The 19,668-nt window shown below is 40.5% G+C and overlaps 1 protein-coding gene across 4 annotated transcripts in view; it reads right to left on the reverse strand.

The window, feature by feature from the left end:
* phf24 (PHD finger protein 24) overlaps positions 1-19,668 on the reverse strand; it is a 51,335-nt gene that overhangs the window by 6,850 nt on the left and 24,817 nt on the right. For 2 of the 4 annotated variants that reach the window (XM_023294441.3, XM_055019312.1), the window contains exons 4-8: positions 17,672-17,750; positions 16,343-16,545; positions 14,183-14,349; positions 10,349-10,381; positions 7,220-7,297 (exon numbers count right to left, since the gene is read on the reverse strand). In XM_023294441.3, the coding sequence (XP_023150209.1) occupies positions 7,220-7,297; positions 10,349-10,381; positions 14,183-14,349; positions 16,343-16,545; positions 17,672-17,750 (560 nt within the window). The remainder of the gene's footprint in view (positions 1-7,219; positions 7,298-10,348; positions 10,382-14,182; positions 14,350-16,342; positions 16,546-17,671; positions 17,751-19,668) is intronic. The other 2 variants (XM_055019310.1, XM_055019311.1) reach the window with 2 other exon arrangements.

Here is a 19,668-nt window from a genome sequence, read left to right on the forward strand (position 1 = left end):
CATCCCCCATACCAGGTCGCGCACGGTTCTCTGAGCGAACTGCATGATAATCTGCCTGGGTCGACCATTCGCTCCCTTCTTCTGGCCCAAACGATGTACTGTATCCACTGCATATTGGAGTTGCTCTTGGCTCACGGGGATAACTTCTTTTAGGATGTTAATAACTTCTCCCCTTATGTTTTCCCCTTCTTTCTCTGGTACACCGTTGAGTCGAAGATTCCATTTATGCTTGTATCTTGCGTGCTCCAAACACATCTCTTTCAGGGCGACGTTTTCTTTTTGAAGCGCGGTAACCTTTGTTTTGAGCTGGTTCACTTCTTCGGAAAGATCTTTCACAGCAGCAGTATTGACATCGACAGATTCTTTCACTTTCAGAACAGCCTCCGTGTTTTCTTGAAATCTCCAGTCCATCGCAAGCAGTTGTTCACCTTGGGTGTCGAGTTTTCGGGACAGCTTCATAATGACAGTATAGAGGGCAGAGTTGGATACGTCGTCCTCTCCGCCGCCATGATTCCCACTTGTCGATGATGCTGCAGGATGGGGCTCGTTAGACGAGCTCTTTTTCTTTTTGGGGTTCGGGCTCTTAATCGGCGTGTGTTGGCGACCCGTTTGTGAAGAATCTTGGGTGTCTACCTTCAGTGTAGATTCACGTTGAAGTTCTTGCTGTTCCATCCATTCAGTATCATCGTCATCACAAGCCTGTTGCAAAGCGGCTAGGCGGGAGTAACCGTGATCCTTGCTAGTAGCATGCATCACTCACGCAGAAAAATGAAAAAGCTCCTAGAAAACTAGCAATGCAGAACTTAAAAGTCGACGTTTTTATATAAGCTTAACAATCGTTGCACTTTGTAAATATCAATCCAGGTTAGAAGGTTTCAAATCAAGTTAGCATCAGAGCCCACCGTAAGTTTGACCGCTCTCTACTCCGCCATGTTGCAGGCACTCCCGGCTCTAGCTTCTGCTAGCCGTCCCCTAGCAGCTCCCGAGCAGCCGGGAAGTCAGGGTAGCTGGGTGACAGTTCGTAGGAAACGTAGTCCTAAGCTCAAGCCCGCTGTCCCGGCACACCACAAACCGCTTCACGTTTCTAATCGTTTTTCCCCACTCAACGACACACCCGCTGAGAAACCAGCTCGTATCATTGGCAGCTCCATAGTCAGAAAAGTGAAGCTAGCGACACCAGCAACCATAGTAAAATGCCTCCCAGGGGCCAGAGCGGGCGACATAGAAGAAAATTTGAAACTGCTGGCTAAAGATAATCGTAAATACAGTAAGATTGTTATTCATGTCGGCGGTAATCAGGGATGAGAATGACAAATGGAAAAAAAACTCTGAAAATGTCTGCCGAAGGCACGGAAAATTTTTGTAAAATTCACTTAGAAATGGCATTCTCTGGTGACTTTTAACAGTGAATATATAAGGCAATCAACACCCCAAATCCATTAATTTCTTCAATGAATTTCACCTGTTTTTTTTGTTTTTTTTTTTTAAAAAAAAAAAAAAAAAAAAAAAACAATATCCCAATTTGGTGGGCTACCAAGGGGATACTTGATCATTATCATTTATGGTACATTCAGTTTTTGAGTTTCATGCCTTTCAAGGAATCTGTTCTTTTAAATGCAACATATTTATACCCTGTTCATTTTAATTCTAATACAACATATTAATACCCCAATATTTTGTTGTTCAAAGGAATGGCACAGTTTATATACCATAGATCTATACGTATCCACGCACCAGAAATGATCAAAACTCAACAATATCGTGTGCTTGCATATCCGCGAAATTTAACATGTGGAAGGAAACAATCAGATGAAACTGGCGCCAAATTGCTGCCGAAAATAGGCGGATGTTGTCATTAACATAAATAGCAAGTGATGTTTACAGATAGCAATGCCGATTTCCGTTCTCACAGCTGTATCTGATTTTGCAATGCGCGTTGCCAAAAGATGTCGGCGGCGGGATGGTCATCACAAGCCTCGGCTCGCGACGCGTCGGCCGGCCGGCCGCTTGCCTACCCCTACCCCCCTACAATTTTCTCAATGGATTTACACGATTCACAAAAATTATACTTTCGGCGGAAAAAAACTCGGAATTCCGCGGATCCGCGGAAAATTCTCATCCCTGGGTAATGACACCCGGTTACGCCAATCGGAGGTCACCAAAATTAGTGTGGCATCAGTGTGTAACTTTGCCAAAATCATGTCGGACTCCATAGTTTTCTCTGGACCCCTGCCAGATCTGACCAGCGATGATATGTTTAGCCGCTGGATGTCTATGTGGTGTACTGCAAACGACGTTGGCTTTATAGACAATTGGAGCTCTTGCTGGGGAAAACCTGGTCTGATTAGGAGAGATGGCATCCATCCCACTTTGGCTGGTGCAGCTCTCATTTCTAGAAATATGGCTGATTTTATTAGAACTCCTAAAGCATGACAACCCAGAGTTCAGACCAGGATGCAGAGTTGTAGTCTTCCACACCTCTCTGCAGTTTCCTCTCAGCTGTCACCCTCCAGTAATTCAGTTAGCTTTATTGAGACTGTGTCTGTCCCCCAACCACCAAAATTCAATAAATTAAACAATTCAAAAATAAACAAAAGACATAGTAACCATAAAAATCTAATAAAAATTAATACCACTATTTTAACTGAGCGAAGAAACAGGACAATTAAATGTGGTCTGTTAAATATTAGATCTCTCTCGTCTAAATCTCTGTTAGTAAATGATTTGATAACTGATAACCAGATTGATTTGTTCTGTTTGACTGAAACCTGGTTGCAGCAGGAAGAATATGTTAGTCTAAATGAATCAACTCCTCCTAGTCATACTAACTGTCATGTTCCTCCAATCACAGGCCGAGGAGGAGGAGTGGCAGCAATTTACCTCTCTAGCTTAAAAATGAACCAGAGACCTAAACCTAGTTACAGTTCATTTGAAAATCTTACTCTCAGTCTCTCTCATCCAGATTTGAAAGCTCAGAAACCAGTTTTATTTGTTTTTGTATATCGTCCTCCTGCTCCTTACTCTGAGTTTTTATCTCAATTCTCAGACTTTTTATCTGATTTAGTGCTCAGTTCAGATAAAGTGATTATTGTGGGTGACTTTAACATTCATGTTGACGTGGACAGTGACAGCCTTACGACTGCTTTTAATTCAATATTAGACTCAATTGGGTTTTCTCAGCATGTAAAGAAACCAACTCATAGTTTTAATCACACCCTTGACCTCGTTCTGACTTATGGCATAGAAATCGAACCGTTAACAGTATTTCCCCGGAACCCTCTTCTTTCTGACCATTTTATGGTAACATTTCAATTTACAACAATAGATTGTATAAGAGTTAAGAATAAGTATCATTACAGTAGATGTCTGTCTGACAATTCGGTGACTAAATTTAAGGAAATAATACCCTCTCTATTTAGTTCAGCACCACTAACTGATAAAATGGAAGGGAAATATTATAATTTTACCCCCACAGAAGTGGATTATTTTGTTAATAATGCTGCAGCCTCACTGCGTACAACACTTGATAGTGTTGCACCTGTAAAAAAGAAAGTTCTATCTCAGAGAGGACCTGCTCCTTGGTAGAATTCCCAGCTGTGGACTTTAAAGCAGGCGTCCCGAAAGCTGGAAAGGAAGTGGTATTCCACTAATTTAGAGGAAGTTTATGTAGCTTGGAAAAATAGTCTAGTAATTTATAAAAAAGCTCTTGGTAATGCCAGGACAACATACTATTCATCTTTAATAGAGGAAAACAAGAACAACCCCAGGTTTCTCTTCAGCACTGTAGCCAGGCTGACAAAGAGTCAGAGCTCTGTTGAAACTTGTATTCCTTTAGCTTTGAGCAGTGACGACTTCATGAGCTTCTTTACAAATAAAATTATTATGATTAGAGAAAAAATGTATCCGGCCCTTCCTGCAAATGTCACAGATGTATCATCGAGTACAGATACTTTAGAATTGGCTGTAAGACCAGATGGATATTTATGGATATTTTTCACTCCCATACATCTCTCTGAACTAATTTCAATAGTTTCTACATCCAAACCATCCACATGTCTTTTAGATCCTATCCCAACTAGACTGTTCAAGGAGGCTTTACCTTTAATCAATTCCTCAATGTTAGATCTGATTAATCTCTCTCTAGTAACAGGTTATGTACCACAGGCTTTTAAGGTTGCTGGAATCAAACCTTTACTTAAAAAGCCCACTCTAGATCCAGATGTTTTAGCCAACTATAGACCAATTTCTAACTTCCCATTTCTCTCCAAAATTCTGGAAAGAACAGTTGCAAATCAATGATGTGAACATTTACAAAGGAATAGCTTGTTTGAAGAGTTTCAGTCAGGCTTCAGAGTGCATCATAGCACAGAAACAGCTCTGGTGAAAGTTCCTAATGACCTTCTCATAGCGTCAGTTAATGGACTGGTCTCTATACTTATTTTATTGGACCTTAGTGCAGCATTCGATACAATCGACCACAAACTTTTATTACAGCGACTAGAACATTCTATTGGCATTAAAGGGACAGCACTGGACTGGTTTAAATCCTACTTATCAGACAGGTTCCAGTTTGTGCATGTCAACAATGACTCTTCTGAGCATACTAGGGTTAATCATGGAGTTCCCCAGGGTTCTGTCTTAGGACCAATACTGTTCACATTATTCATCCTTCCCTTAGGCAATATTATTAGGAAGCACTGTATTAATTTCCATTGTTATGCTGACGACACTCAATTGTATTTATCTATGAAGCCAGATGAAACTAATCAGCTAGCCAGACTGCAAGATTGACTTAAGGGCATAAAGACCTGGATGACCTATAATACTAAATTCAGACCAGACTGAAGTCATTGTATTTCGTCTCAAACATCTTAGAAAATTGCTTTCAAAGCATATAGTTACTCTGGATGGCATTACATTGGCCTCCAGTACTACTGTGAGGAACCTCGGAGTTATCTTTGACCAGGACATGTCCTTTAACTCACACATAAAACAAATCTGTAGGACTTCCTTTTTCCAACTGAGAAATATTGTAAAAATCAGGAACATCCTGTCTCAGAGTGATGCAGAAAAACTAGTCCATGCATTTGTTACTTCTAGGCTTGACTACTGTAATTCCTTATTATCAGGTTGTCCCAATAGCTCTCTGAAACATCTACAGCTGATCCTGAACGCTGCAGCCAGAGTACTGATGGGAGTTAGCAAGAGAGATCATATTTCTCCTATGCTGGTTTCTCTTCATTGGCTTCCTGTGAAATGTAGAATAGAATTCAAAATCCTTCTTCTGACATATAAAGCTCTTAACAACCAATCTCCATCATATCTTAAAGACCTGATAGTACCATATTATCCTAGCAGAACTCTTCACTCTCAGACTGCAGGCTTACTTGGAGAAGTGACCTGTAACTTCTCTCTAAAAGTAGAATGTGAGGCAGAGCCTTCAGTTATCAGCTCCTCTCCTGTGGAACCAGCTCCCAGTTTGGGTTCTGGAGGCGGACACCCTCTCTAATTTTAAGACCAGGCTTAAAACCTTCCTTTTTGACAAATCTTATAGTTAGGACTGACTGGGGGACCCTGAGGGGGTCAGCTGGAGTCTTCCTCTTGGACGTCCCTTAGTTCTGCCCCTAGTTCTGCTGCTATAGGACTAGGCTGCTGGAGGACCTCTCTGGATGCACTGAGCCCTTCTCTATCTAGCATTATATACAATGGTATACCATAAATATATGTTCCATTATTGCATTACACTCACTCTGTTTCTCCCTGTGTCCTTTCTCCGAGTGTCCCTGATCCCAGAGCTGGATGCTTCAGATCTGTGGTGGTTCTCCCACCAACTGGCCTAATCTCCATCTGTGGGATGCTGCTGCTGCTGACCTTCCTCCAGCCCACTGCTTCCAGCTGCCCATTTCCATCAATCTACTCTGCATCACCCTCACTATACTTGATTTGCTCGTCTACATATTTTTGAATTTACCACCAGCTATATATGTAGTATATTTAATGCCAGAGCTGTACACCATAGCAGTAAACTATAATTAGTTTCCATGTTAGTTGTACTTTGCATGTATCATCTGTCTTATCATGTATGTGTCAAACTGTGTGTTTTGCGGTCCTTGTGCCCCCCCCACCTCAACCCGTCCGGCCAGCAGCAGATGGGTCCCCCCGCATTAGAGCTGGGTTCTGCTCGAGGTTTTTTTTCCCTGTTAAAAGGGTGTTTTCCTTGCCACTGTCGCCTTTTGGCTTGCTCTGGGGGTCAGGCATATGGGTTCTGTAAAGCGTCTCAAGACAATTTGACTGTAATTGGCGCTATATAAATAGCAATTGAATTGGATTGAACTGAATTGAATATTTTTGAAGATTCATGTCTTTACAGAGAGGGTTACAGAGACATCTCTTTGACAGAGTTTGGATTTTGGAAACACAATGTTGGTTTGGCCCTTATTGTGGAATTTGTAAAAAATATAGAATAAAATCTGTCGTTTCCTGCATGGCTTCATTCAAACCTTTAATCCTCGTGACCTTAAGCCATTCACTAACAGTACCAAATACGCACATGTGCAGGCATTATCTTACACAACACCACCTTGTAATTCAATACAGTAACATCATTATAGTAAGCAACTGGCATCTGTTCTGCTCCTCATGATGCTTTTAAAATTCAGTTATAAAACTTGTCAGACCTCAGTCTAAGCATGTTCTGCTAATTAGCATTCAGCGTCTGAATGATAGCTCTTCTCTTTGTAATGGTGGTTCCCTGTAGTCGCTGCCTGAAGTGCTGCTACATTAGCTGCAATTACTGCAGACTACTTCATGCTACATTACATGAAGAAAAGTCTTAAAGTCATGATATGTCAAAGAGGATTCTCTGGGAATTATCTGGTGAAAGCTAGAGGGGAATTTGAGGTCATTTGAAGCAGCAGCGAAGCCTGAAACATTGCCAGCAGGTTGTGAACGTCGACGCTTCGGCTTTCACTCAAAATTATTCCCACTGTTGATGCCTGAGAAAGACCTACTGTCCTTTCACATTGGAACTACTGCAGGGTCATGAGTGGGGCCATCCGGTGGAAAACATCTGGATGTGTTCTAGCAGTTTGAGCAAGATATTTAAAGTTTTACCACAGGCTAAAATACTGTATGTGTTATTGTGCTGTTTGAAATAATTTCTGCCACGCTAAATCATGAGTAACCCTAACCCTTCCTAACCAGGGTTAGGAAAACATACCTGCTCTCATCAGTCTTGCTCCTTTCGCTGCCAGAGCTGGTCGGACTGCTCTCACATATAGGGCCAACGTTACTGATGCTGTTCCAGAGAACGACAGAAAAACATTAGGAGGATGGAACAACAGTCTGTGGAGATCAAACTACTTCCTTGTCCTGAAAGAAAGAGGAAAACGAGGCCAATCATAAAAAAGGGGAAATGATGCAGCCTAAATTATTAACATCATTCCATCCACTTGAACATGACAGCATCTGTGGAGATTTTACAGGAACATGGGGACATTTTCTGATCCACATCTGGAAGTCTGATGAGAATATTGTTTCACATTGCTGTTTGAAGTCTTAATTAGGTCGCTAGATGACAGTTTGTTGAATGCTGATCAATCCTGTGAAACCTGACCACGCTATTTTGTGCTCCTGTTAAGCACAAACCCTAACCCTATCCCTCACTGCAAAATAAACTCCTACAGCTTTCTGGAAACAGCACAGCCCTAGCTAGAAGTTGAGAGAACTGAAGAATGTCTTCTGCGAAGTAAAACAAGGAGGATTCATCAGTTCTTTCATTATTTTACAAAAATGAAAAAACTTGGAATCATCATGTGCAACTTTCTTTGCCAATGCTGGAAAAAAAAAATGACACCTCTACTTACTATAAATATTTTACCATTCACACCTGCCTCCTGCTCTGTGTAAACACAGCCTGCAGTTCAGCCTAGTTCTGCTGCTACAGCCCTGAATGTTTCGTATGACTGCTGGGTGCGGCTGAGTTTCTGAGTTAGGCTCACATTTGTGAGATGTAAGCCAGGGTCGCATGTGTCTTGTTTTCTACTAAATCTGGTGAGGGTAAACACTTCATTTTGGTTAACTTTTATAAATGGTGCATCCTTTCAAGGGCACGATTTTAAGTTTGTATCTGGTTGAGTTTCCTGGAAGAACATCGCAGACAAAGAATTCAAGTCCTGTTGGAAAGTTTGAAGTCTGCCAAGTCTTTCTGTTTTCAGTTTGTATCTCTGCTAAATGGTGTACGTTTGACAACTTATTAAAAGTAAGATGCATTTCAAATCTATCAATGGGTTTTGGGGTATAAATGTAAAACCCGCAGATTATTAAAGAAATCTAACAAAATTGAAAAAATTCTAGTGTTTAAATTGCTTTGTTTACAAACAAACTACAACTCAAATATATTATTCTCAGAATGGCACGAACAAATGAGGAGATGGTTTGATGTTTTTGTTTGACTGGTTTAACAATTAACTCAGTCTGGTCCCAGTCAGTCAGCTAATTGACATTATTCTGGATGCTCAGTTTGCGGTGCTTCTTTTATGATACTGGCTTTATTGTACAAACTCTGGGGGTCAGAACAAAGTAAATTGTGACAAAACTGATTCATGGTCTTCCTCGGCAGTAAAAAGTTGCTCAGTTTGAGCTAATAAAAGCAGTTTTGTACGGAAAATAGACAAAGAAAATGTCTTTTTAGGATGGGTTTTGTATGCCAACTCTGAATGGTTCTATAAAAAAATCTAACACGAAGACACCATTACTTTCCATTCCAGCTGTAGGAACCCAAATGACTGACGCCTATATGAGTCATGTGTTTTCATAGTTTGGAGTCACATAGAAGCCCCTCTTGACTTGACTGACGGCTCCTTGAAAAACTCCTCGTCGTTTTCACACGGCAGCTTGTGAACGTCTGCGATCCAATAATCAAAGGGAGCAAGGTTTTCTGACACATTTATTTGCTTTTTAATGAGTGTGAATGCTGTTCAGTGGGTTGTTGGAAAGTTGTGAGCGTGCACACTCCTATCCATCCAGTGTCCTCTAAGTGAAGCTTTTAAGCAGAAGAGAAAAAAAGTCTTTCTTTTGATCCCTATAATTAGAGGCCAGCCTTAATTACTCTGTCAAGGAACGGCGGAGTTATGTGACGATCGGCGTACCTTTGTCTGTGAATATGTGAATCTGTCTGTCTGTGTGAAACATTACTGAAAAACAGAGCAACAGATTTGGATGAAATTTTCAGAGAAGGTCAGAAATGACACAAGGACCAAGTGATTAGATTTTGGCAGTGATGCAGCTTATAGTCTGGATCTACAGCTTTGTTAAAGATTTCCCATTGCCAGATATAGCAGCCAGCACTATGTCGCTGTAACCATGATGTGAACACTGTGTCAGTTACCTGCTGACGATCACATGATTGCATCCTACTACAGACTGACTGTGATTTATCAGTTGGAAACCATACAAGGAACAAACGATTAAACTGTGGGCTGTTTCTGAGTCCCGTCAATTCCTGCCATCTGCTACATATTTAGGTCAGGCAATGTAGCAAACCCCAGCCAGACACGTTAAGTTCAGCCGTCAGCCTTATTTTGAACACAAATCCACCTTCCTATCCTTCACTCATTCCTTCACAGTAAGAGCTTGTCTCCATTGCAGCTGCTTCTAAGTTTAGACACATCCTTTGCTAGACAGCAACAGCTGGAACCGTTGTCTTTCATCTTTATTTGAATTTTCTGACTTTTTGGCAGCGTCTTCGTCATGTCAAGAAACGGCTTCTTAGAGAATCACTTCCTGTGCTGCTGGGATGGTGACAAAATAAAAGCCTGCAACATTTAAAAATATGTCTTCAAAATAAAAGCATGGAAGGAACCCTTATTTTAACAGCAGCAAAACAAAGGTTTGCCAAAAGTGATGAACTGATCAACAGACTTTTATAAGAGTAATTTACACGCAATTTGGTATCGAGACATAACATGCACATGCATAACACATGCTTGTGCTCAGCGCAGGTCATTTTTATTAAAGATTTCATCCGTCGGAAATGATACGTCAACTGAACAGCCTTGGCGGAGAACTGCACTCTCTGAGTGCTTTTCTAGTCTTATCCATGCTTCAGAAAAATAAGATCTGATCATAGGAGGAGCTCACATTCTGCTCATTATACTTCATTCAGTCAGGGTCGCATGTCTTTGATTGCAATTTGGAGATCAGAAGGCTTTTTTTGGAGCAAGGGTTAAAATACAAATTAAATCCAATTGGAGAGGTCGCCTGAGAACACTTGAGGACTGCAGAGTGCTAGAAGGTGTTCGAGTGAGGAACGAGAGAGACAAGCCATGCAGTGCTGAGTCACACTCACCCACAATTCATAGGAGAGCAGAATCCCATGAGTCTGTGGGGAATGCCGCATGTTGAACAGGTGAGAGGGATGGAATGGTACAGCAGAGGAGGTTAAGCACAAAACAACAAAACAAGCGCATGCACACACACAAAGACAGTGGTGGAAAGTATATTTATTACTATACAAATCTGAGGTTTTTCTTCTTTATCATTTCCAATTTATGTCCCCAAATGTCTAAAGTTCATATTTGCAAACTTACTTGGCAGATTCTGACAAATAATGAAAGTTTTTAATGCACTGCACTAAAATCCAACACAAGAATGCTTTTATTTCTGACATTTCAGCACTATTTTAAAATTTTTGTATTAATATTTTAACTTCTTGTCAAACTTTGGCCTGCTGCTTTTCCATTCGTAAAAGAAAACTTGGTCCACTGCTAACAGACAAAGACACACAAACAAACAGTCAGAGCTTATTTTCCTTGCATTACTACTCTGCATTAAATCTGTCTGCTAGTTTAAAACCCTTAAAGAAGTAGTAATATTTTTCAAATATCACATACATTGTGCAAAACTGCACCAAATTGCAGAAGTGCACATCATGTCCACTATTATTTACACATCATAAAGCAGCCATGATTAAAAAACACCAGTTGTACAATACAATCTAATAGCAAAACAACCAGGCAAAGCCTGACTTTAATTTTTTCTGAAGGTTCTGATGTTTGGCTTGGTTAGAGAGCTGCTCATTCCAGTCTGTGCTCTGTGTGGTTGTTGCTCTAGATTACATTACACTGGAGTCTCCTTTGATCCCGTCCCAACAAACGAGCTGCACAAAGATAGTATTTGTTGTCAGCTTGTTGTACTGGGTTGCCCTTTACTAAGTGTAAAGGATTAGCCCTGAAATGCCTTTAACCATTCCAGGGCTGTAACATTAACTGACCCACAGCTCAGTCTTCTAAATCACACTTCATGGGAGTTCCAAGCCAACCAGTTTTATCCATTCAATGCATGGCAGTTTATTAAAAGCAGGAATTCAGTCATGCTGAGAACACATTATGGAATCAAATGCATTATTTTGCTGTAAAGGACCTAGCTAGCTTGATCTGCTGTACATTTATTCCTCATGCTGACGTGTTTCTTTACGGCTTGAAGTAATTTGAATGCTAAACAGCATTTTGATATATCCATCCATTATCTATACACCGCTTAATCCTCACTAGGGTCGCGGGGGGTGCTGGAGCCTATCCCAGCTGACTCGGGCGAAGGCAGGGGACACCCTGGACAGGTCGCCAGTCTGTCGCAGGGCTACATATATACAGACAAACAATCACTCTCACATTCACACCTACGGGCAATTTAGAGTAATCAATTAACCTCAGCATATTTTTGGACTGTGGGAGGAAGCCGGAGTACCCGGAGAAAACCCACGCATGCACAGGGAGAACATGCAAACTCCATGCAGAAAGATCCCGGGAAAGCCGGGACGCGAACCAGGGATCTTCTTGCTGCAAGGCGAAAGTGCTAACCACTACGCCACTGTACAGCCCGCCATTTTGATATAAATTATTATAATTTTGCCCGTGCTTTTATTTGTTAACTGGTACACTTGTGTGAGCTGTTAATGCGTCGGTTATCGTGACAATCAGCAGCAAAGTCTTGGATTTTTCACTGATCTGTTTGAACTGAAAGCTCCTCTGCAGCAGGACATACAGACATCACCGCGATGCCCCGTCTCCTGACAGCACACAGTTTTCTTTTTTCAGAGTCAACACAAGTGAGGCAAACGGTGGCTGAGCTGCTGACCCTGCAGAACCCAGGGGAACTTTCAGTCAAAGCAAATCTCTGAGCGACCAAAGCTGTGGTTCTTGATTTGTTCCTCTGGCCACAGAACAAATGAAAACTGCCAGTGCAAACTCTCATTTGTACTGTAGTTTTTGTTTGTTTCCTATTTCCACATATAATCTGTGTAAAAGTATAATTCAAGTACTATTTTTTGTTCACGTGTTTGATGATGAATAATAGCTTCCTCTTCATCATCTTAGAAACAAAGCAGAATATGCAAATTATGTAATCATAAAATGGAGCAGTGGGACAAGTCCTGTATGTCTGCATTACATTTGATATTCCTCCTCCATTTCTACAGCTCTGCTGTTTTGCATAGAGAGATTAAAAGAACTATTTGTTAACAACAACTCTAACTGCCTTGTAGGAGTTATTTTATTCTAACTACACATTTATGTAGATGTATATGAGATCAGCTACAGCAGATCCTCTGTAGATGTCTTATTTAAGCAGTTAAGATTGTGATACATGTCCTGAAAGTTAAAAACAGAAATGGTTACATACTGAAGCATTAAGTCTCTTGGTACAATGAAACTTTAAAGCTGCACTAGCTGATTTTACTGATTATATTTCATTTTACCAGTTGGGGGTAGTAAAACATTCCCTCCTTTTAGCTCATTCTGTCTGGTGAATCAAAGTTCAATATGAACGCTCTGCAAAGCTAGTCTGTCTGTAATTAAATGGGTTGTGCATGGTGGCTTTTGTACATTTTTGCTGAAAAAAGGCTGTTTTCTATGGCCATAATTAGAGGGTTAGGGTTAGAGAGTTAGATGTGGGCCTCATCATTGGTATCTGCCAATAAAGACTTAAATATGAAATATTGTGGATCAGACCAAAATGAACACTGCCATTCGCTGAAAGGTTACGTTGTACAGTTTCATTGGAAACTAATTTCCCATTCTTTAACCCGGTGCCTTTGTTTAAATGCATTTGTGTGTTTTATTTCTTTTATTGGTTGAGTCAGTGTGTACTATCTATTTCATATCTGCACCACAATAAGAGTACGCTTAATAATTTGTTATTTCTGCTACAAGAAAGACTTGATGTTGTCTGCAAATAGGCAGAAAAAATATTTGCATGTGTCTCTATCAGCAATGAGTTGTAAAATACTGGCATATTGGATATTGCCAAAATATCCAATATTTTTGCTGTGGCTGTTCTCTCTTCTTACAGCACTGTAAGAAGAGAGAACCAAAGCTGGGTAAGAGCTGTAGAGTAAAGCTGGAGAGTAAAACAAGGAGAAAGCTGAGGTGAGCTGCAGATTCAGGGGTTAATTCTAGGTAACCATGAGCTATGCCTTTCACACTGTTATCACATTGTCATTTTAAAAAATAAAATGAAAACCACACATTATGCTTTGGAAGAATGCCAACAACTGAAGTAATTACATGCATTGTTCATTTTAGAGCTGCTGAAATCAGTACTTTGTCTTAGAAGTAAGCAGAAATTAATGGAAATGCATATAAAAATTTAATTAATAAAAAGTCAAGAAAGTCTAGTTGAAGATGTGTTTTTTTAAAAAAGGATTTAATTATAAGACAGACATGTCTTATGATTAAATCTCCAGCCAACACAAAAGTGTTGATGAAAAGTGTAGTGGGATGGAGAAAATAGTTGGGGATTTCTTGTGAGCAACTGATTCAAAGTTCAGGAAGGGAGATTACTATTGCAACATTTTAAACTGACACTGATTTAAAATCAGACCCGTGAAGGACACGTTAGTTAATGCAGCAACAAAGTCCTAAGCAGAACATTTTAACATGAGTCTGATTTTATCATTTGGTATATTAGACTTGTAAAACAGTGTGTCATCTGCAAAGCAATGGAAATGAACACTGTCATGGTGATTTATGTCGACCAAGGGAAGAAGCTCGTGTAATGAGGAAAGAACATCTCGTTATCTTATTTCTTATCTTACTTCTTTCTAACTGTCTTTGTTCCCTGAGCAGCCAAACCCTTGTTGCCTGTTGTAGTTTGCATACAGATGAGATCCAGACTTTTTACTCACCTCACATTGCAGGACTGTGAGTCTTTATTGAGCTTGTTGAACCAGGACTGCTGGGCCTGGCGGCACTCGGCTCTTGAGATCAAGCCGTCTTCACCCAGAGCCAGACCCAGGAACGCTGACCTCACGCTGTCTCTTTCCTTGGCGGTCAACAGACGCACCAGAGAGTTCTGGGAGAGTTAAATCCAACAAGTATCTGATTAGGTGACCTGGATGTGCTCTTTTAAATCACTCATTAATTCCACTCACATTTTATGATTTTGATTGCTGTAATTTTTCAGCCTGGCAAATGTATTTTTAGGACTGCTTTCTCTGGCCTCAATCATCCTCAATCACATTAGCACTGTCTGGCATAATCTGCAAGCACTGCTTTAGCCCAGACTCACAAAGTGCAATTTTAATCCCCCAAGCCATAAACAAAGAAGGATTTTTAAGCTGTTCTGTGTTGATCAAGAGACAGCAAAAATGAATATATCAAGCTGGAGGGTGCAAGCTTAAGCCATTATCCATTATCTATACACCACTTAATCCTCACTAGGGTCGCGGGGGGGGGGGGGGGGGGGGGGGGGGGGGGGGGGGGGGGGGCTGGAGTCTATCCCAGCTGACTCAGGTGAAGGCAGGCACTCCATGCAGAAAGATCCCAGGAAAGCCGGGACGCGAACCAGGGATCTTCTCGCTGCAAGGCGAAAGTGCTAACCACTACTCCACTGTGCAGCCCCCCTATGCAATCAGTTATTTTATATTTTTAATTGACCCTAATAAGGATTAAGCCGTGTATAGATGATGGATGGATGGATGATTGCATAGGTATTCACCCCCTTCAAGTCAGTGTTTAGTAGATGTACCATTGGCTGCAATTACAGCCAAAGGTACTATTTACAGCATTACATTGCTGCTGAATAGGACTCAGTCAGCCTCACACATCTGGACACTGCAATTTAACAACATTCTTTTCTGCAAAAGCTGTCAGGTTGCATGGGGACCATGAGCAAACAATCCTTTTCAAGTCCTGCCACAAATTCTCAGTGGGATTAAGGGGTTGGCTCTGACTCCAGAACATTCACCTTGATGTCCTGAAGCCATTTCACTGCAGAGTTCTGTGTATGCTTGTGGCCACTGTCTTGCAAAAAAAAAAAAAAAAAACTAACAAAAAAACAAATCTTCTCCTAAGTCACAGATCTCTTACAAACATTAGCACCAGGTTGTCCTTAAGCATTTCCCATACTTTGCTGGATTCATTTCACCATCTAAGTCTCCAAGGCTTCCATCATGATGGAGGGATGCTCCAGAAAAACATCCCTCCATCATGATGCTACCACCACCATGCTTCACAGTGAGGATGATGGCCTCAAAGATAGCAACTAGTCTGATGACCAAATTGCTCAATTTTGTTTGGTGTTACCAGATACATTAATCATCTTCTAGTTGACTTCAGAGGCTTTCATATGCAAAGTCTAGATTCATTATGAGTTTTTTAAACACATTTTTACTGTTTAAGACCCAGAGTCTCTTCCATCTCACCCTTCAGAGGAGTCTTAGGTGTCTTGGTGGCCTCCCTCACTAGTCATTCAGTTTTTGAAGATGGCCTGTTTTAGACATATTTACATGTGACATATTCCTTCCATTTCTAAATAATAGATTTAACTGTACTCCAAGGGATATTCAGTGACTTGGACATTTTCTTGTCTCCATCCCCTGACTTATGCTTTTCATTAACCTTTTCACAGAGCTGCTTGGAGTGTTGTTTTGTCTTCATGGCGCACTTAAAGGCAGGAGTACTGTTTCATCAGTGACTGAATCTTTATATCACAATCACTTGAGACGCATTCATTGAACTCAGATGAACTCTATTTTACAAATGAAACTGACCACGACTCAATGTTGAAAAGAAATAAAATGAGAAAACTTCCAAGGGTGTGTGGACACAGGGACAGTAATTAAAGTGTGACATAGTCCTAAGATAAGACACATAACATTTTGGCATTACATCCCAATGTAGTGTACAGGTCTAGGGTTAGTGTAGTGCAATGTATGCTTACAGTAGTGAAGCCCAACACAGTTCACGGTTTTGTTTGAAGACACAGAGGATATTAAGGTGCTATGGGATGCTGTAAAGTTTAAAAGCTGCTTTCAATAACTGTTTTTCTCAGCACAACACTCTACCTCCGTGCGAAACTTCTTCAACACAGCCAGAGACTCAAAGTAGAGAAAGTCCGACCATTCAATGTGACCCTTCTTCTCTGGATCCAGCGCAGCAAACTGGGCCAGGACCTCCTCCTCCTGCTCATCAGTCAGGTCCTTATCAAACTGTTGCTTGGATACGAAGTGGCGGTACTGCAGCAGCTCATCTGACACCAGGCATGACTCTAATTCATCAAATCAGACCTAATTAGTCACCTAGCAGTCTTTCAGACATAAATAACTTACAGTGACTCATTTTCAACAAAGACAAGTTCACCTCCCCACACTGACTGCCAATCGACCAAGCTGCAGGGTAAAACTATACGATGGAAAGCAGACTGCAGGAAAATACTGTAAGAACACCAGGGAACAATGCAGGCAGTAGACACCTCTGTGAGGTGATCACATTTCTAAACACGGCGGCGACAGGGAAATAAAGCAGATGCTCGAGGCTTTGTCTTACCATATATTTCAGATCAATTTTTAACATCATTGCTATTTCTGGCTTGTACAACCAGTGGGCAGGCAACAGAGGCAGTTCTACGATTATGATGGTTTGGAATAAGTTTCACTTAGAATGTCTTGATTGTTTTTTCTTCTATCATTTTTCAGAAGTTCAGGTTATGATTCAGAAGTAAAATTAGTTCTAAGACCCACCCACTATGCAAACATGCGCTATGGGAAAATAAATGTTGGATTCAAACGCTCCTCTCAAGAATTAAAGCCGTGTGACTGACAAAAAATCTCCCATTTCCAGCTAGATTTTGGACACCAAAGTCTAGTTTCCTCTCACAGTGCTTGAATACATGATGCTGTACGGTTAATGTGGAATTTTTTCCTAGTGATGGAAAAGAAATACTCCCTACCCCAGCTTTAATTTTATTTCATGGAAGTAATTTTAATTTGGCCCATGTAACTACAACAGTAAGATTACTGCAGCTGTGTTAGCAGTTCTGTGAGGATGTACAACAGCGCTTTGATCTAAAAATAATAATGTTTATCATGATTATTACCTTAGTTCAGCATATTAGCATGCTAGCACCAGCTAAAGAACATGGAGATATCATTAGATGTTTGGTGATAAACTGAAGTATTTGTATTTTCAGTGCTAATATCATGATGACGCTTGAAGGTCTCCATGAGACTGAGCTCTGGATTCTGAACCAGAGCAGTAAATCAAGAAACCTATCGATTAACTTTGCTGTCCTCAAAAATATATGACCAAATTCCAAACTGCTAAAATGTGCCCATGGACAGAGTCATCGTGAAAACACATGAATCGTATCTATTTTCTAACCTTTAGCTGCTCACCTGGGATGATCTTGCACTGCTTGAAGGTCTCCATGAGGCTATACATCTCTTCCTCTGTCAGGAGTAGATTCAGATTGTCCTGCAGGAAAGGGTGAGATAAGGATTACACTTATTAATAAAGCGATGCTCACACTGCTTCTTTTATAGTTGAGTAGTACAACACTTGCTGGTTAATAAGTGAATATGCTCAAAATTGTCCCATATGGGCTTCCTGCAATTAGCCAAAAGCACACAAGTTATTAGATGTTAAAACCAATTTCAGGTACTGTTGTGTTTCCCAGGCGATTTGCAGGATGTGCAGTTTTCACTCCCCTCTCTTTATAATGGTATTATCGGTGAAGAAAGCAAGAAAAAGGAAAAAGGAAGGTTTCTCGACATTTAACAGCAGATATTTCACATAATAAACAATCCTTTTGCTTCTTAATAATTTAATCCATGTGTCAACAACTAGTATAAAGTCATCCTCCTTTAATCTGGTTTAATTAAATCTTACTAGAAATACACAAAATGCAGAATGCGCGTAATATTCAGATTTCTCCCCAGCATGGTGTAAATATCAGCAAATCGACAGGCAAGGAAAATCAGGGACACTGACTTTAATATTAAGATTTTGTGTGTACATTATTTATCAGATAAGTAGCGTAATGAAATTTTAATCATTCCCTTGTTGAAGTAAGTCAATTCCAGTTTGTTTACATGGTCCTTAATCATCCTTACGATGTCAGGACTTTAAAAAAACAGCTGCATTACAAAATGAAGATTAAAACACACAACTGCCCACTTCAGAAACCAGCAAATAAAAACACCCTAAAGCTCAGCAAATCGAAATGGATAGAGAACAGAAATGTCAACAAATAGTCATTAGAAATGTTAAAATACGAGATAGAGCACTAAGAAGGTGTATGTTCTGAATCTGACTCACGCACATCATTCTTTGCAGAGTCTGCACAAAGAGGAGTGTTATAATCATCAATAGCCAGCATTAGCAAAACATGAAATAAATGGTGAAATGCATGGAGCAGATGGAGAGATACAGTACTTCCTGTCCCACAGAGGGACACGTGGCCTCGTTATATCAGCAGCTGGAACTGAACATACATAGCAACAAGTTGTATGATGCCTTCCTGCATTTGTTGTTTAGATCACAGTCAACACAGCCGCCCATTATCTGCAGCCAGAGGACGTGTTGATGCACTGACCTGATAACCGAGTGCTTAGAACCGAGTGCTTAGAACAGCGTAACCACTGAGTGCCCATTTTCATTTTTGGCTCTGAAACTATTTGCAACTAATTTTCCTGTCTCTCTCCACTGCCTATATCAAATAAATGAATAAAAAATGAAATAAATGAAAGACTGTGTTTATAATTACTCATTGATTAATTAGCATCGTTTTGAGCATTAACCAGACCTTCCTTCAAATATCTGGGTGCTGTGAGTGGGTGGTTCTGCTTAAATTACTTATTTATACACAAGAACATATGAGGGAACTTGCTTCTTTCCTCCTTCCTTCATTCAGCCATCTATTCATTCATTTGTTCAACCCACACATGCGGGTCTGGACCAGGCAGCCATCGGAAAGTCAACGATATCTTAAAAAATGAAACACTAAAGTCGTGTCCTGGCTGTAACTGTCTGGGATGCTGCGTCCTTCTTTCAACTGTGATATCATTTCGACAGAGAACTATTATCATAAAGTGTCTGAGCTGAGTGTGGGCCACTGGCATCACACTAAAAACCCTCTATGCTTCCTTCTTCTGTACTCTGGTGGATACTCTTTGCACATCACAATAGCCTAATGTGGATGAATTTCAAGAAGGAACAACTAGCAACCAATTGAATATATTCTAAACGGAGCTGTAGTGCTGCAGATCACAATATCTTCAAATCTATGGTGTCTCACAGAGTTACATTTATCGTTTGACATTGGTGAATTCCATCTATTGGGTGCAGAACATCAGACATAAAGTCTGAAATGCAGCAGAGCCCATTCAAACCA

The sequence above is a fragment of the Amphiprion ocellaris genome, chromosome 17, assembly GCF_022539595.1.
Source record: "Amphiprion ocellaris isolate individual 3 ecotype Okinawa chromosome 17, ASM2253959v1, whole genome shotgun sequence".
NCBI classification, from domain to species: domain Eukaryota; kingdom Metazoa; phylum Chordata; class Actinopteri; family Pomacentridae; genus Amphiprion; species Amphiprion ocellaris.